Source organism: Callionymus lyra, chromosome 6 (assembly GCF_982586985.1).
Source record: "Callionymus lyra chromosome 6, fCalLyr1.hap1.1, whole genome shotgun sequence".
NCBI lineage: Eukaryota > Metazoa > Chordata > Actinopteri > Syngnathiformes > Callionymidae > Callionymus > Callionymus lyra.
In genome coordinates, this window is record NC_141823.1 from 27,960,396 (window position 1) to 27,976,848 (window position 16,453).

General features: G+C 39.5%; 2 protein-coding genes across 2 annotated transcripts in view; one reads left to right on the forward strand and one right to left on the reverse strand.

Moving 5' to 3' along the window:
- The first annotated feature begins 1,395 nt into the window (after nt 1–1,395).
- On the forward strand, nt 1,396–5,037 carry LOC148078024 (radial spoke head 1 homolog). Its single transcript, XM_087793459.1, has 8 exons — nt 1,396–1,726; nt 2,122–2,235; nt 2,657–2,762; nt 2,962–3,052; nt 3,581–3,716; nt 3,828–3,899; nt 4,072–4,183; nt 4,381–5,037. Exons 1-8 carry the CDS (start codon nt 1,676–1,678, stop codon nt 4,428–4,430), a joined length of 732 nt encoding a protein of 243 aa, XP_087649585.1. The 5' UTR covers nt 1,396–1,675; the 3' UTR covers nt 4,431–5,037.
- Nucleotides 5,038–6,111: 1,074 nt separating this feature from the next.
- Nucleotides 6,112–16,453, reverse strand: part of dnah9 (dynein, axonemal, heavy chain 9) — a 29,305-nt gene continuing 18,963 nt past the window's right edge. Inside the window, exons 50-78 of the mRNA XM_087794593.1 lie at nt 16,145–16,307; nt 15,866–15,989; nt 15,442–15,584; nt 14,977–15,138; nt 14,632–14,865; nt 14,482–14,562; nt 14,081–14,260; nt 13,728–13,958; nt 13,467–13,661; nt 13,252–13,371; nt 12,510–12,698; nt 11,354–11,589; nt 11,168–11,290; nt 10,879–11,083; nt 10,576–10,740; nt 10,363–10,503; nt 9,687–9,857; nt 9,469–9,591; nt 9,195–9,388; nt 8,963–9,111; nt 8,765–8,892; nt 8,299–8,526; nt 8,037–8,228; nt 7,784–7,975; nt 7,465–7,635; nt 7,225–7,407; nt 6,887–7,140; nt 6,675–6,810; nt 6,112–6,395 (exon numbers count right to left, since the gene is read on the reverse strand). Of these exons, the coding sequence (XP_087650719.1) occupies nt 6,168–6,395; nt 6,675–6,810; nt 6,887–7,140; nt 7,225–7,407; nt 7,465–7,635; nt 7,784–7,975; nt 8,037–8,228; nt 8,299–8,526; nt 8,765–8,892; nt 8,963–9,111; nt 9,195–9,388; nt 9,469–9,591; nt 9,687–9,857; nt 10,363–10,503; nt 10,576–10,740; nt 10,879–11,083; nt 11,168–11,290; nt 11,354–11,589; nt 12,510–12,698; nt 13,252–13,371; nt 13,467–13,661; nt 13,728–13,958; nt 14,081–14,260; nt 14,482–14,562; nt 14,632–14,865; nt 14,977–15,138; nt 15,442–15,584; nt 15,866–15,989; nt 16,145–16,307 (5,041 nt within the window). The 3' untranslated portion in view covers nt 6,112–6,167. The remainder of the gene's footprint in view (nt 6,396–6,674; nt 6,811–6,886; nt 7,141–7,224; nt 7,408–7,464; nt 7,636–7,783; nt 7,976–8,036; nt 8,229–8,298; nt 8,527–8,764; nt 8,893–8,962; nt 9,112–9,194; nt 9,389–9,468; nt 9,592–9,686; nt 9,858–10,362; nt 10,504–10,575; nt 10,741–10,878; nt 11,084–11,167; nt 11,291–11,353; nt 11,590–12,509; nt 12,699–13,251; nt 13,372–13,466; nt 13,662–13,727; nt 13,959–14,080; nt 14,261–14,481; nt 14,563–14,631; nt 14,866–14,976; nt 15,139–15,441; nt 15,585–15,865; nt 15,990–16,144; nt 16,308–16,453) is intronic.

The window sequence follows — 16,453 nt, forward strand, 5'->3', positions numbered from 1 at the left end:
AGCATGTGTCCTGTTGCCATCTCTTCTGCACTAAGTCTGAGAGCCCAAAAATGAATTGGAAGCCTGGACTAGAACCTCAGGTGCTTGGTACGTCATGGTTCCACCACAAGTATAGATTGGCAAGACCTTGACATGAGTTGGGAATCCAAAGTTGATGATGTTGACCTTGATTGGCTTCTGGTTTCAAACCATAACCATTATAGTTTCCAGTTTAGGATCCCTGGAATACGACTGGTACAAGCTCGCTGATGGTACAAGTGTGTGATTTTTGTACAAGATACTCAATTACTCAAAGTTCATACAGAGCTGCTCTTTGAATTGAAGAAGAAGAAGCCCTTCCATCGGATGATGTTGCTGACAACTAGTTCAAGAAACCTGCAACATTTCCTTAGAGTTATTTGCGCTTTTGCTAACTGAAAGCTTTTCAGGTGTTTTTTATTTATCTTGATGGCCACTGTCACTTTATCCTTGCGTTTGGCGACCACACCAAACACACCCTCTCCCAGGGGAAGATATTACCTTAAGGCTGTTGCCCAACATATTGCCTTTGGAGATCATGTCTTGTAGCATTTTGGGTTCATGTTTCCAACTTGGTTGAGGAGAATTCTTAGCAACATGAAACCAGGAAATAGAGGCGTAATGTCTTAAAAGTCAGTTTAAGTAGCATGACTCTTATTTCTTTCATGCCCTTTGAACATAACATTTGCCTTTGATCATTGCTAAATTTCACTGAGTTGTGCTTGGGTGTGTGTGTGCCTTGAATGGGATGCCACTATGTTTTTAGACTGTTGAAGGAAACCGGAATGCCCGGAGTAAACCCACGAACACAGGGAGAACTTTCCAAATCCACACAGATATTCGCAGAAAATGGACAACTTTTTGTTGTTCTTCTCATAAATTAACATTTAAATGTTTTATAACATATTTGATTTCTTCTTACCTGTATACATATGGAATACAGAACATGCTTGGAAAAAAATATATATTTGGTTTTATATTTTTCATTTGCCTTCATCGGCTAAAGAAGTTGATTTAGTGAACTAGGTATCATTTATTTCAACATTTTTCTCTTATTTTCCTTGCTTGTGATGACAAACGTTCAACAACGTTCTTGTTTTTTAACATAGTTATCTGTGTGATAAACTAGCGGAATTATTCTAAACAAAAACTTTTTTCAAACATGGAAAAAGTGAAGCTCATATCATATTCTGTCATTTACAATGCTAAATTTATAATGATTTCCAAAATAGATTTCCTAAGAACATGTGTATATTAACAAACAGAGAACCGTGTGACATCAAAGGTAGTAAGGAATTGACCAAACATATAAAGAAGAAACCCACAAAATTAATTTGCATCTAAAATTAAGACACTGAAACAACTCAATGTCTTACGCTCGATACACAATAAAATAGTAATATAAAGATTTTAAAATATATTTTTCGTGTCGAAAAAAAACGTAATTTCCGGTGCCGGCCGTGCGACACGTTGACGGTTGTCATAGCAACGTAGAGGACGCCAGGTTAGAGCTAAGAAACAGTTTGCGGACACAAATAAAAGTTAAGAATTATCCGAATTTGAGAAAAAGCGTGTATAACGCGTAGATAAACGTCTGACAGGAGAATACCAGAAAGCCAAAAACCATTCTGACTGAAATTGACGGAAAACCTCCGACATGTCGGAAGCGAACTCCGAGGAGTTCGATGATAATCCCAACAAACTCGGGGTGAGTAAACACATGTCGTTTCAAATGATGTAAGAGGAGTCTATAAATCTTTAAATAATATAAACAACTTCATAAAGGCTAGAAACCTACAAGAAAACCTCCACATGAAAAGTTTATTTTTCTTAAAATGAAATAAAACATGTTTTCTCATGTAAATAAAAGAAGGTTCAATTAAATTGATCGAATTAGTTAATGTACCTGTTAAAATATTTATCAGCGTATTAAATAAATATTTGAGAAATGTTTGTGAAGGTGATGCTTGAAAAATAACAATAATAAATCAAATTAAATTACTATATATTATGTAAGTGTCAGTCAGTTTTTACAAAGTTCTGGAGAAAAGAAAAAGAAAAAAAAGTTGGAACTTTCTGTCCTAATGTGTTGTTGCTGCGCAGGAATATGAAGGAGAAAGAAACGAAGCAGGTGCGAGACATGGAGCAGGAAAAGCCATCCTTCCCAAAGGAGACATTTACGAGGGAGAATATGAGCACGGAAGAAGACACGGAAGGGTATGGATGCATCAATGTTCTTTTTTTTATACACGAGCCTTATTGTCCCAGACAAAACAGATTTATCAGATGAAAAAGGTTGTTTCAAATTCAATAAAATAATAATTATAGCATATTCAGCTTGATTTTATTAGATTATTTTTGTTGTATGTAATTGATTTTATTTGATCTTTTAACCTTAATATATAAAGGCTCTTCGCTCCTTCATTTTAGCTTGATGGCCCCTCAGTGAAGTCACTGTAAAAAATGAGGCCCCTGAGGAAGTTTAATTTTCCACCGCTGGAGAATCATAAATCTGCATTATTTTCCGAGATCAGTAGGTGGCGCTCTAAGCTTGTTTTAGGTTCATGAAAAGACAATGTTTCCAAAAGTTTCCAACACACGGAGACGCTGCAAAGCATGTGAACGTTCTTTGTTTCAGGGAATTTACTTCTTCAAGAACGGAGCCAGATATGTGGGTAGCTACGTTGACAACAAGAAGCACGGCAAGGGCACGATGTACTTCCCAGATGGCTCCAATTACGAAGGTGAACACACAAAATCTATTTAAAATACATTTAAAAGTGTTTAAAAAGTCAATTAAAGTAAATATGAATAAAACAACGAAATACATTAATACTACAAATTAATATGGTAAATGATCCAATTACTTTATTTATACTGTTTAAAAGTTTTTAGTCCACGCCATTATATCAACAAATCTGTGTCCATGTTGTCAACCATCAGGCTCCTGGGACGACGACGTGTTTCATGGCGTCGGGGTTTACACATATCCCAATGGAGACACGTATGAGGGCGAATGGAAGGACAACAAGCGGTAAACTTTCACTGATTCACACTGTTTGAAATCATTTTAAAATAATTTTCACCGTTTCTTCCTGCATTAGAAACTAGTGTTGTGTATCGGCAATAACCGGGTAATACAATAAGTGATACAGGGGCAAAAAAAACTATATTGAGATACTGTAGGAACATATTTGTAGAGAGTACTTGACTCTAGTATTGCAGAATTTAAAGCCCCCATGACTCTTGACAAGAAAACAAACTGCTCTTATTTGTTTTGAAACCAAAACATCAGCTTTTAAAAGCTGCTAGAGTAAACTGGACTGGAGTAAACTAATCCTCTAGTCCTCAGTCATCTCTTTGCATTTGCAGTATCCTACTAGAAACTGAGCAGCTGTTTCCTCTGATTATTTTCAGAACAGCCTTCTCTGTATCCAAGCAAACTTGTTTGTTTCAATTATCCAAGAGTGTGGATCGGAGAGGGCCACCTAATGGGCTCTGAATATTACTGCTACCCAACTGTAAGACAATAAATGTAAACCTCCATGTGTTTAATTGACAGGCATGGGAAGGGGACGTACAACTTTCTGGAGGCTGGCTCGAAGTACACTGGGATGTGGGTGAACGACAGCATCGAGACGACTGGAGACTACGTCCACACTAACTTTCGGTACAGAGGGAAGTTTGTTAATGGACAGGTGAATAACTTTATCCATTTTTTTCTTTTTTAAAGACATTTTTTTCTTTACTTTTGTGTGTCCGGCCAGCACCAAACATTTAAATGTTGTAACTGCATGTTTGTGTTCTAGCCCAAAGGTCCGGGGAAGTTTGTATTTGATGCTGCTTATGAGCAACATGGAGAGTACAAGCACAAGGAGAAGGTAACCCCACACGAGCAGATCCACCAGGGATCGTTCAAAAATGCATTTTAGACGATTATCGTGAGGTCATGATCAAAATGGTTGTCAAGATAAGCTTCATTTTAAGTCGCAGATCAGGTGTACAATTAAAAAATGATTAAATAAGAACTTAAATGTGAAACAATGTGTGCAGGAAGAAGAAGAAGAAGAAGAGGAGAAGACTGAGCAGGTCATCACATGGATTCCTAAAAGAATCACTGGCCTGACAAATACTATATTTCAGGAGATCTACGAACCCTTGGAATGTAAGTTTCTATGCTTGTATATGTTCAAATTGTGGGTGTGTTTGCTTCAATGCTGCAATAATGAAACATATCTTGACACAATCTTTGTATAAATATGGTAAACCTTTCGCAGAATGTTATTCATTATTTTACGAACAACTTGAAAGATCTATAAGAAAAAGTACTGATGTTTGCTCTTGTCTCCGTTTCTTTCTTAGTTGAAGAAGAATCAAGAGATGAAGGCGACACAGCTCAACAAAAAGACTAGTTGTGAATTCAAAGGAAGAAAAAGAGGTTTATATCTGTTAGATTGGAAATTATTCTACACTATACGTATACGCCATAAGTTAAATTAATGCTAAAAAGATGATCAAAATATAGAGTATAAAATACTAGCCTCATCTAAGAGCTTAAACGTTTAAATACACATTCACAACCAACATTTCACTTTCATACTGATATACACTGTGTCAAGGGTAGCTTGAAAAAGACTAGAGATTATTCAGCGATTTAATGAAGGACTGTCTGTCTGCTCAGTTCACACCTGTGGACGTGAAACAAAAGGGCAACACGGAACACACCCAAAAAAGGGGGGCTGGAAGACAAAGGAACTTGCCCACACAACAGGCAAGGAAGGAAGTTACTCTCCAGGTGACTCGAAACAGGAGTTAACATAAAATAACCACTGCCCCGGAATAGGCGACCCCCTGGACAGGAAACTTTCCCTTAAATGTAGAGACGACCCATAACCCAAGACCGTCTTTCCCGGAGCTATTGACCTGTACAGCTGCCGGCAAAGAGCGAGTCCGATCGATCGTGAAAGTTTGTATGTTTGTTTGTTTTGAAGCGGTGAATAAACGACCGTACACTCTGAATTGATCCTTTTTTCTCCATAAAGCAAAGTATTAAGACCCGGAGGTGACGTTGTGTTGGAGCGACGGAAACGGACTCCAGTTTTATCCGTTTTATATCCAACAAGTCAGCCACTTGTCATCGAACACTTGACTACCAGTCAGATTGAGCCCTGAGACCAATGACGACTTGAATGATGTCTCAAGTTTTATCCATAGGAAACTTTGCAAACCACAACTCAAGAAGACAAATGACGGATGATGGATGGGAAAAGAAGAAGAACAACAAAAAAAACAGGCAGGAAATCAAACACAATTCAAAATAATAGGTAGAAAATGAAAGAAAGTGGTAAGAATGTTTTTCTGTGTATATTTTCAAAATAAATATGTACAAATTGAATTACAAATAATAATAAAAAAAAAAAATTGAACGCAGAGAATGATAGAGCCTCAGATCTAAGGTTTTAAACTAAAGGAAGAACAGAGCCAAATATTATAATGCATAGAGAGTGCCGTCTAGTGGCCTTTCAAAAGTAAGCATCATGATACAGTATCAAACAAGTGATGCTGTATACTGAGGCCAATGAACAACCTATCATTAGTATTAACCAATAGCCAAGCTCGGTTAGAGGGTTGGAGTACTTTGATGGGTAAATCCCCACGTTACAGAGCTGCCCACCCTTTTGAGTCTCAATAGAAGTGCTGCTGCAGAAGATTAACCAATAGAGGGTTTCATACTAACATAACAGTAATTCACATAACCTGGATTACTTAAATAACTTGGGGATTTTTCTTCACGTAATTTTACCAATCCTAAAGTCAGCAATGATGCAGATTCATGAAGCCGTCATACAGGGTTAAAAAATGTCCAACTTGGCGGTTAAACATTGGGACACCTGTGAATCACTCAAAGAATCTTGTCGGATCACGTCCGCTAATGCACAAGTTCTTAAGTGATCCATTTGGAATTCAGGCATGATTGATGGAGGAAGTAGGGTTTGTGCAGAAGGGAAATGGAAAAAAAGTCCCTCCAGCTTTATAAAACATGTTTATTGATGTGGATTCAATCAGTTGGTGGACATGATCTTACCGGCTCAATATTGTACCAGCAGAAGTAAAACATAAGTGAGTGTGAAGATTGAAGACTAAAGGTGTTAGATCTGGAGGAGCAAAGCGACCCCTGCGAGGGTCCACTTTGCCGGGTTGTCTTTCGTCTTGAGATTGAACGTCCAGATGTAAGTGAAGCCTCGCTGACGTGTCTTGTAAACGGGACACTGGTAAACACATTTGTTTTCCACTTTGTCTGCTGGGATGGCTCTGATGAAGATGACCGGCATCGCCGGGGTCAACTCCTTCAAACGAGCGTCGACAATCAAGCCGGTCTGCACGAAAGATGAGACTCCACTGAAGCAATTGCTTTTGAAGACATTTTCAACAACTTTATTATCTATCTTTTAATCTAAACACCTGCTTTTTTAATGTTAAACGATATTTAATGTTGGCTATAAAGGGTATTTTAAGAAAACATTAAAAATTAATAAAAACCTTTTGTGTTTTTTCTGATTCAATAAATGCCAACATTATTTAACATCTCAAAAGCCATCACTTATACAAAAACTAATGTTTATGCTCATTGATAAACAATCAAATAATGATGGTACCTGTGTGTCCCAGCGAGCACCTTCCATGTAAAGACCATGAACGTAAGCCCCTTCTCGTGGCGGCCCACTAAAGTCCTCACGGTTCTTCTTGGTGACATCACACTGCAGGGTCATGCTGTCTAGAGGCCACTCATTCCTGTCGACCACATGGACAAAAGTCAACATAATGTAAGTGCAATTGTTCGTCCAACATGTTAGGCTGGAGGCCATACCTGCGAGCCATGGCCTGCATAATTGCTGTGAGAAAAGACTGTGGATTGAAGAAGCCTGCCAGCCACACCACTGGGGGCAAGGCAAAGTCAGTCGACCAGACCTCCAATTCTTTGATCCGGCAAATGAGGTCGGAGAACCAGACGGCCAGTCCCGACAAGGATGGGTACGCTCGCTTGGTCCAGCCATCTGGCACTTGGTCAAAAAACACAGCATTCTGGAGGTTTTCCATGTCCGTGGTCATTGTCAGCTCCCCCTATAATCACAAGTTAGAATATATAAGTCAGTGATCAGTAATTCTCTTCCTAGGATGCGAAAGAAAAAGTCTGTTGATACTGACCTTAAGTCCCAAGCCAAGCTCATGGAGGGAACGTCTGATCTCCTGAGTGAGGAAGTTCATTCTCTCACACTCTTGGAGCGCCACCACCTGGTAGGGAGTGCGATCCTCCGCTTTTTCTAACAGCTCCATCATGTTGAACTCATCTGGGAGTTTTCCCATGAGCTCCTCAAGTTCAGCTTGGACCTTGAAAAAATGAGATGTCCAGTTAGGCAGGAACTAACACCGGAACGGGAGACTCACCTTCTCCTCCCGCGTCATTCCTCCCCCTTCTCCCCCGCCTCCGTCTCTGGGCTGCATCTCCAGCAAGGTGCGGAAAAGGTTCTCTGATGTTTGTGTGAGGAAACCAATCTCGGCATTAGGATGGAGTCCGTACAGATAGGGCGACTCGGGGGGAAGGTTGTCGTCGATGTACTGTGACACAGTAAGTCCATGTTTATGAGAAACATAAAATAACATGAATTTATGAACTGAAATTATTTAAAGGATCTGTGTGGTTGGTGGATGGAGTACAGCTCAGAATATTTAAAGCAATCCTTTGGTATAGACGTGCGGTCATCACCTGGTGGTAGCCATTATAGTCAGTGTTTTCGGGGATGATAAAACCAGGAGCCAGGGTCATATCTCCTGACATCATCTCTGGCTTGATGTACTCCTGCAGGTAGGTGATGCACAGGCGGCGATCCCAGTCATCTGTGATGTGTCCTCCATACATGATCTCCCCAAACAGGTAGCGCAAGTCGTCAAAAGGCACCTGCCACACAAACATTTTCTTAACTGTCACAATCTCAGCTGTTAATCTAACTCAAATGTACCGCAGAGTTGGCCTCCAGGTAGTTGTAGAGGACGTTCACAGAGATTGTCAGATCTCCAGTGTTGAAGGGATAAGACCTGTTCCAGCCTTGAGGCCCGAACTTCCTCCTCTCAGCCACCACAGCGTGAAAATAGCAAAGAGCAAACAGAATACTCTTGAACTCATTGTCCCAGGTGCACTGTTCTAGGGTTTCCTAAAAGAAAGGGAGCTGTATTAGTATGATGATTAGAAGAAGCCACAGTCATCACATATTCTGGTGATACCTGGTTAAAGTTGTCCAGGGCCTTGTGCAAGTTGGCGTGCATGCCAGTGGGCGGTTCATTTGTGATCTTAATGGAGTTCTCCAGGATGCCTTGAGGGATGATGTGTGATTCAGGGGTCCCTGAGGGCTCGGCACTGACAAACACTCTAAAATCCGAGTGGCTCCCATCCACCAGCTGCTCCAGGAGCTTTTCTAGATTGCCAAGCCACTTAGCCACCAAGTGGATGTTCTGCATAGACAGAGGAGCAAAATAATTGAATTGAGTTACTGCTAGCTTCAATAGGAGAGGGAACCACCTTTCTGTCCAAAGCTTGTTTATAACTTAGATCTACTGAAGTTGAGATAACAGAGCAATTTACAGCAAATTCCATCATTTTGACATTTACATTATTTGAGAAAACTTATATAAGCAAAATAAGAAGATTGATGGCAGAATGATACTTGATCAAAACATGAACAAACTCTACCTGTAAGATCACCCAGTGTCCCTCTTTAGCTGCAAGTATGAGGGCTTGCTCTGCAACAATCTCTTGACCCTGACCCAGGGACACATTGTGAAAGTTCCTGTTGTCAAAAGTAAAACCAATCTTCTTCCCTGAAAGTACACACATGTTCAAATGTCAGCTGGTGTGATCACAAATGCACATTTGGTGAGCAGGAATTACCATGTTTCTCCACATCTTTTAAGGGATCCACTCCAGGGGAGAGAATGAAAAACATTGGTGTAGCTGGCCCAGACTCTTCAAAGGACACTGCAAAATCTAGTGATCTGCCAGCCACATACTGGTTCCCCAGTTTCTCCTCAACAAAATTACTGTTTAAAGATTGTCATATAGATTTGATCAACAACTGCACCTTAAAGGCGAGAATTTGACAGAGCAATTCATCCCCACTTACCTGACGGCATACATCATGCGATCAGGCCTCAAAATTCTCATCATGCACATCCTTTGTAGAGAGTTCTTGTTCTTCCAGTCCATAGGAAACTTCTCTTTTTCTGGACACTCACACTCCACAAACCTCTTCCAGCGATTGGCTGAGCCTTCAATGTCTCGGTCGAGGTTCCTGAATTCATCCATGGAACAGAGGGACTGATGTTGGAAGACAAAAAAAAAGGGAAAATCAGATTTGGAATCAATAGTTGGCTGCAATGTCCATTATCACATAATACCTTAATTCCACCCCATGCAAAGTGTGATAGGAAATCCACCGGAGAATCAACACCTGTTACTACTGGGTATCTCAGAAGGAAATCCAACTCCTCCGGGTTCAATTCCTTATTCATCAGCAAAATCTGGAGTGGTAGAAGTGATTTTGAAAAAAAAACAGTAAAACTTTTTCTGAATAAATAAAGGCGTTTTTTGATGAAAGGTTGAATGAATTAACTACCTGGAAGGCCAGCTGGGCGATGTACGTGAGCTTGTCACACTCAAAGAGTCCCCTGGTGGTATACTGGAAGACTGAAGAGGTGATGCTGTCAATGAGGTTTGCCACTCTCACCTTCAGTTCGTCATCTGGTGTTGCCTTCTGAACTGCTTTCTGGAAAACCACACTAAATGCCTGCAGATACCAAACATTCAGGATTAGGCAACATGTAAGTAAGTAAGTAAGTAAGTAAGTAATATTTATTTATATAGCGCTTTTCGAGACCAGGGTCACAAAGCGCTTAGACAATCAAAACAATACTCAAAAAAGTACATACTTTAAAGATCAAGATAATACTGAGAACAACACAGGAGTTCGAGAAATTCAAGGAAAAGCCTGAACAAATAGAAACGTCTTAAGGTGTTTCTTAAAGGAGTCAGTAGACTCCATCAAGCGCAAAGAGAGAGGAAGATCGTTCCAAAGCTTAGGAGCAACAGCCTGAAAAGATTTCTCTCCTCTGGTCCTGAGCCGTGTGCGTGGAACCTGTCCTATTCTCCCAAGCAAAGGAAGGAAGATCATGTTATTCAACAAATTGTCAAAAACAAAGTATGTTCACTTATAAAGGGTCCCAATTTACAATGATATTATACCTTTTATCATTGCAAAAACAACTTTAAAAGCGTTCATACACCCTTCATACCTTCAGAGAGAACTGGTACATGGGATGTATTTTGCATAGGTCATTCATGATGAAGTATAGTAACGAAGCTCGTGCTGCTGCTGGCCGGTAGCACTCCCGGGCATCGTTAATTTTCACCTCCGTAATCTTTGCCTCTTTCACCTACAGGTGAGACGAACAGTAACACATTTTAACAATCTGTCCTTTCACATTTCTGCAGAAAAACTCTGAGACCTTCTCTTCAATTTCAGTGGCAGTTCGTTTTGTCGTCTCCAGATTAGAAACCAGTTCTGTGTCACCCAAGAAGTTCCCAGAAGCTGCAGACAATCGGGACAGAAGATTGTCCTCAAGCGTCTTCAGAGTGACCTTGAAACCGTTCTGCTGCTTTGTGAGGTTAGCCTAGAAAAACATGCAAGCATAACTGAGCACTGAAAACAGATTAAAGAGTCTGATAGTATGATCAAATCTCATGAGTTTGTGGTTTATTTGCACCTTCCTTTACAGTTTCTAGGTCAAATCTTTCATCTAATAACTCACCTTTAGTTCCTCAAGGTCTGGTCGCTCCATGCTGACCACAGCTGCGAGCAACTGGTCCTCCAAACCGTCTCTGGTCACAGTGAAGTTGATCAATGTGCACTGGGCCTGCAACTCGGGTTGGTAATGTGGGTTGGCTAGCTTGGTGTGTAGGATAAGGCGAAATTTAGGATTGTATTCACACTCTTTGTCCCCCATCTTTATGTACCTGTCACAGACAATAAAAAACAATTACTGTAATGTTATGATTAAATAGTTATGACTATTTATTTACATTTTGTTTGACTCTTACCTTCCCTTTTTAATAGTTTCTCTACTCAACAAAGGACCCAGAACAGGATCCATACTTTCCTCCAAGTTTTCAATGAGAACAACATTTCCCTCACTAAGACCTCGCTCAATGGAATCCAGGTAACTTCAAGAAAACAGACATATTTATAAATGTTTAATTTCACCTATTGACCAAGAGTCAACTTACCCTTTCTGATCCATCCGGATGACTTGCAGATTCTCACTGTATCTTTGTTTGATCCACTTGATGCCCTGAAGTTGGGGGTCCACCATCAGCGGCCACCGCTCACAGGAAGTGAGAATGGTGGCATTCTCAGTGGACATCCTGTCAGCCGGCAGCCCTTCATTCTGCCAGGCTGCAATATCTGCATCATCCGTCAGCATCGTCAGAGGATCCAAGTCATCAGTGACTGGTATAGGAACCTTTAAAAAAAAAAAAGTGAGGTCATTCACAACTGCTTTGTCTAGATTTAAATAATCCAACCAAACAAAACCTTAAACCCAACATTCTGTTTGTCCAAAATATTTTATTTCATATTTCTGCAATTATTTTTTTTTTAAATTTTATTAATCATGACTGAAGTAGTAAAGACTCAAGCGTTTTGACCTCCGTATGCGTATATGTAGATGCAGATGTAGATGTAGATGTATATATATATATATTAGATTCAGATAAAGTTTCCATATAAAATACTAAGAGGCTATTTTGAAATTACCAGAATGATAAAACCAGAAACTGATACATCAAGAGCCTTTATCTTGTTTTGTAAACAAATTTACATGAAGTAAAAAAAATAATTTCATAATTTGTGTTGCTCTTTTCTGAAACAAGGTGAAGTCAGAAACACAATTTTTGCGCCTTAAATTCAAATTCCATTGTAGAAATAATCTTAACCCATTTATTAGCATCACTGCTTGTTTTTTTAAGAGAATATTACACACAAAGGTTTCTTGTGAGGCTGTTATTATACGTGTAAATGAAAAAGAAAAGAAAACATTATTAACTATCCAATATTTGAATCCACTTACTATTTGAATTACTCAAGTCATGTTGATATATCAGTTCTGTTGTTAATCATAAAACTCAGATCATAGTTCTGAGTTTTATGACGTTTATGAATCCCTTCATTTTTTAATTGTCTTATTTATGCCTTGACCAGAAAACATAATTTATTCCTATAACCAGAGTACATTATTGCTGTGCACATAAAAGCTTGGCCTGCTGATACCTTACCTCTGACACAAATTAAAGTTTATATTCGGTTTTAACCAGTTATGTTGAAATTGTCATTGTTGGTTGTGTACACCAGCAGTAAAGTTATCTACAGTCTGTATTTTCCCACCTCGAGTTGACTCAGATAGGGCCTCCACATTTGGTCCAGGAGCTGCAGCCTGTAGGCTTTTGTAAAGTAACCCAAGTAAGAGATGAAGGCAGTGATCAAGAGCACATCACCACACATAGTCCTCTCTTGCTTCCTGAAATTGTTGACAGCATCGGCCCATCGGACATTCTCTGACGCCAGACCACCGACCTAAAGGACAAGATCATCGTTAGTGACCTCATGAATTATATTTGCGATAAAATTGAACATATAAAATAATATTGAAGTCATTATTATGTCTGTTTTACAGATGGCATTGTTTATGTTTACCTGCAGTAAGGTCATTTATTGTGTTGTTTTCTTCCAACATTATTCTACACTTTCAAAGTGACAGCTTCTATTCAAAACATGAAAGTATGACTGACTTATGTGTAAATGTACTGTAAAACACCGAAATAACTTGATAATTCAAATATATATATATTAATTTAAGTAGATTTTTGAATTGGAAATTTGAATATAGCTATGAAAGAAAATGGATAAAAACCTACTTATTAAGATATTTTAACTAGTCCTAAGTAACCATGACTTCTGTCTTCTTATTATCTGAATTTATTTCCTGTCAATTGCTCCCAATTATAATAAGGTCCTAGCATACTTAACACAATGACTCTTGTTTTCTTTCCTCAAGTTAGTGTTGTTGATGTATGTTGGAATTAAAAAAAAAGAAGGTGTAATTCTGTGTTTAATTCGTCCTCCTTACCAGGCGATTGGCAAGGGAAATCGTGCCCTCGGTTTCTTCTGCTTCTTGCTGGCACTTCAGCTTGTCTGAAGTAGCTTTCTCAAATTTGGCGGTGAGCTTGGCCAAATTTTCATTAAGGCGCTGATCAGATGAAAACATCATAGAAGCACAAAACAAGACATGTTAATTAAAGCAAAGGGAAAGCTAGAAGGCAAGAATCATAATGTGCCACTTACATGAATCTTGCTCTTGATTCCAGCTAGCTTTTCTTGTGCAGCTGCATACTCGGAGTTGGCTTTGGCCAGAGCCTGACGCTTGGGCTCCACTTCGCAGAACACATTATAGAAGGTGACGATGTTGATGACCCAGGAGCACAACCCTGCTGCTGCACCTGATTTGGCCTTTATAATCTCAGGATTGAATTCTGCATCCTGCAAATATTGATTTATTAAAGCAAGTGTTGAGTTTTAAGTGACACCATGTGAACAATAACTCACAGCCAAGTACGGGTCAATTGCTTTCAGGCACGTATCTGGAATGTTCTCTTTGTCGAAGTTTTTTAACTGGTCCAGAAAAGCATCTACTTTGGCCATCATGATCTTGGCAGCTTTCCAACTGCGATCCTTGGGAACTTTGCCCTTTGGTGCCATCAGTACCATGACGGCTGCTGTGACGTTGGTAACTGCAACCACCGGTGATCCAAAAGATTTTAACTCCGTCAAGTTGTTCTTAAGTGGAAGTGACAACAAGGGGGAAATTATCAGTATCAACCAGTGTCAACACCTTAACAGCTTGCATCAGGGATAGTTGATAAATTATAACGTTTTCCCAATTAATAATCACAGGTTACCTTATCAAGAGTGTCCAGGGCTTTTTGTGCAGCTTCCAAAGCCGGTTCGGCTTTAGCCAAATCTCTCTCACACTCTTTCCGTTTGCCAGTCACCACAATGGCAAATTCTCCCACCTTCCTCTCCTCATCGTCAGCCACTGCCTTCTTCTTGGACACCTTGTCTGTTTCAACTCCAACAACCTACAGGGTATAAACATTAATATCTTTAAAACTTGGTTTCTTATCCGAGACGAAAACAAGTGTGTATGTCGCTTGCTTTGAAAAACTGTTGCACTAAAACCTCATATTTTTTAATTGGAAAGCACGTCGTTCTTAAGATGAAGATACTGCTTCAGGAAGCTTCTTCAGTCCATTAGGAATATTCTTCCCAATATAATGTCAGTCAGAGTGAAGGATCTTACCTGGATCAACTTGTCAGCGTCTTCATTCTTCGTCTTGAGTTCTACCTCTTGAGCAGCCAGTTTGGCTTTGAGGTCATCCACCTATCAGAGGATAAACGTATTTATTTTTTTTTCTCTTGAATTAGAGTCAGAGGCTGAAAAGGCTCTTACCTGAGCTGTGGTGCTGTTAAGCTTCTGCAATCCATTCTCTAGACGCTCCACATTGCTTGTGAGCTCTCTACTCTTCCGATCCAACAGACTACGATACAGCTTGATCTGCTCTAGAAAAGACTTAGGGGTGGTGTAGTTGTAGCGACGGTCATTCACCAGGTAGGCCTTAGACATCTGATTGACAGTTGTGTGGACGTATGCCATGAATTTACTGACTGAATCCTTCAATTCAGGCTGCAGAAAAGAGACAATTCTTAAAATATATTTGATGAACGAATGTCACTGTTCAGAGTTTCTTTCTGGAGTAGCGCTGCAACATATCAGGTAACCATATTATTCTCTTACCGCAATAGTTTCTACTTCCTGTAAAAATTGAAAGCTGACAGACTCCAGAGCATCTTTTGGCCACTCATGGAACCAATCTAGTGTTGCACAGTTGACCACTGCAGGGAACTTTCTACTTCGAACTCTTAGTGTACTTCCAACTGGAGAGAAACATAGAGCCACCTGCGTATACAGAACCACACTGTGAATGTTCATGTTATGTTTACCCTAAATTCCACAGTGTAACTACCAAACTGCTTTTCAGTAGTAGGGTGGAGACAACAGTTACACACATTTTAATTATTGCTGAGGTACTTTTTTAAACATTCAGGAAAATACAACCTACAAAATTGTGCTAACAGAAGGCTAGAGTATCAACAGTCTACATCGTTGCAGTCATACTGGAAATCACATTATAAGGCACACAAAACAATACAATTAAGATGGTAAACTTTTACCACTTGCTTCTTAGTTTGAGACAATCACCTTTAGCTGTCTGCGAACCCGATCGATAAAGAACTTCCAGCAATTTTCATTTGTGTCGATGATTCCTGCTCCTCTAACTTCTGACCTGACCCCGTTGATCATTTTATCCACGTCATCATCGGGGAACAAATCAGGAATCTCTCCTGAAATGTTCAAAAAAGGTATTACAGTAAATGTTTTTATATATCTTGTCCCAGTCTTATGAACGTTCATGTCAACGTAGAATGACGTATGATGAGAAGTTCTTAGAGAAACTTATGTGACTAAGTTTTACGAGTTTAGTTCAATGCAATTTATATACTTAAATATTAATAAGATGACACATATATTAACCCAAAATCTTATTTCTTTGTCAAATGTTCGGTATATATTTAAGTGACTTAAACAGATAATTCAAGGTTAAAGATTTGTTGTCCGTTTGTACCTGTAGCCAGAAGGTCATTTACTAAAACCAAGAACTTCTCTTCTGCCACTTGAGCATCAGTCACCAGAAATACAGTCCCAATATTCTTTAAGCCAGCCTTAACATAGAGGGCACCAATGTCGGTCTGATCCACAGAGAAAGAGAGAGAAATGCAATAGGTCAGAGGCAACCGACCATTGGTTAGATTTTCAACAAGAAAGTTAGGCAGTTTAACGTCACAGGTTTTACACTATGATCTGACAAGGCATCTTGAATGACAATTGGTGATACTGAACTCACCTTGAGGTCTGGGATACCATATCCTTTTCTCAATGTTATTTGGAAGACCTCCAAACTGGAGATGAAGGCAGCCATTCGTGTAAGGCTCTGTTTACCGCTGCCACCTACCCCTACCAAGAGTGCATTGCCTCGAGGAGACTCCAGTATTCGATTAATACGGCATCTGTAGGTAGAAGGTCAATATATATGAAAGGTCAATTTAATATATGATGATTTGCCATTGATCAGTAATATAATATCAGATAATTGGCTAGTAAAGTGTGTGCCTAGTACAGATAGAAATATAGAGTGTATAAAAAAGGAGGATAT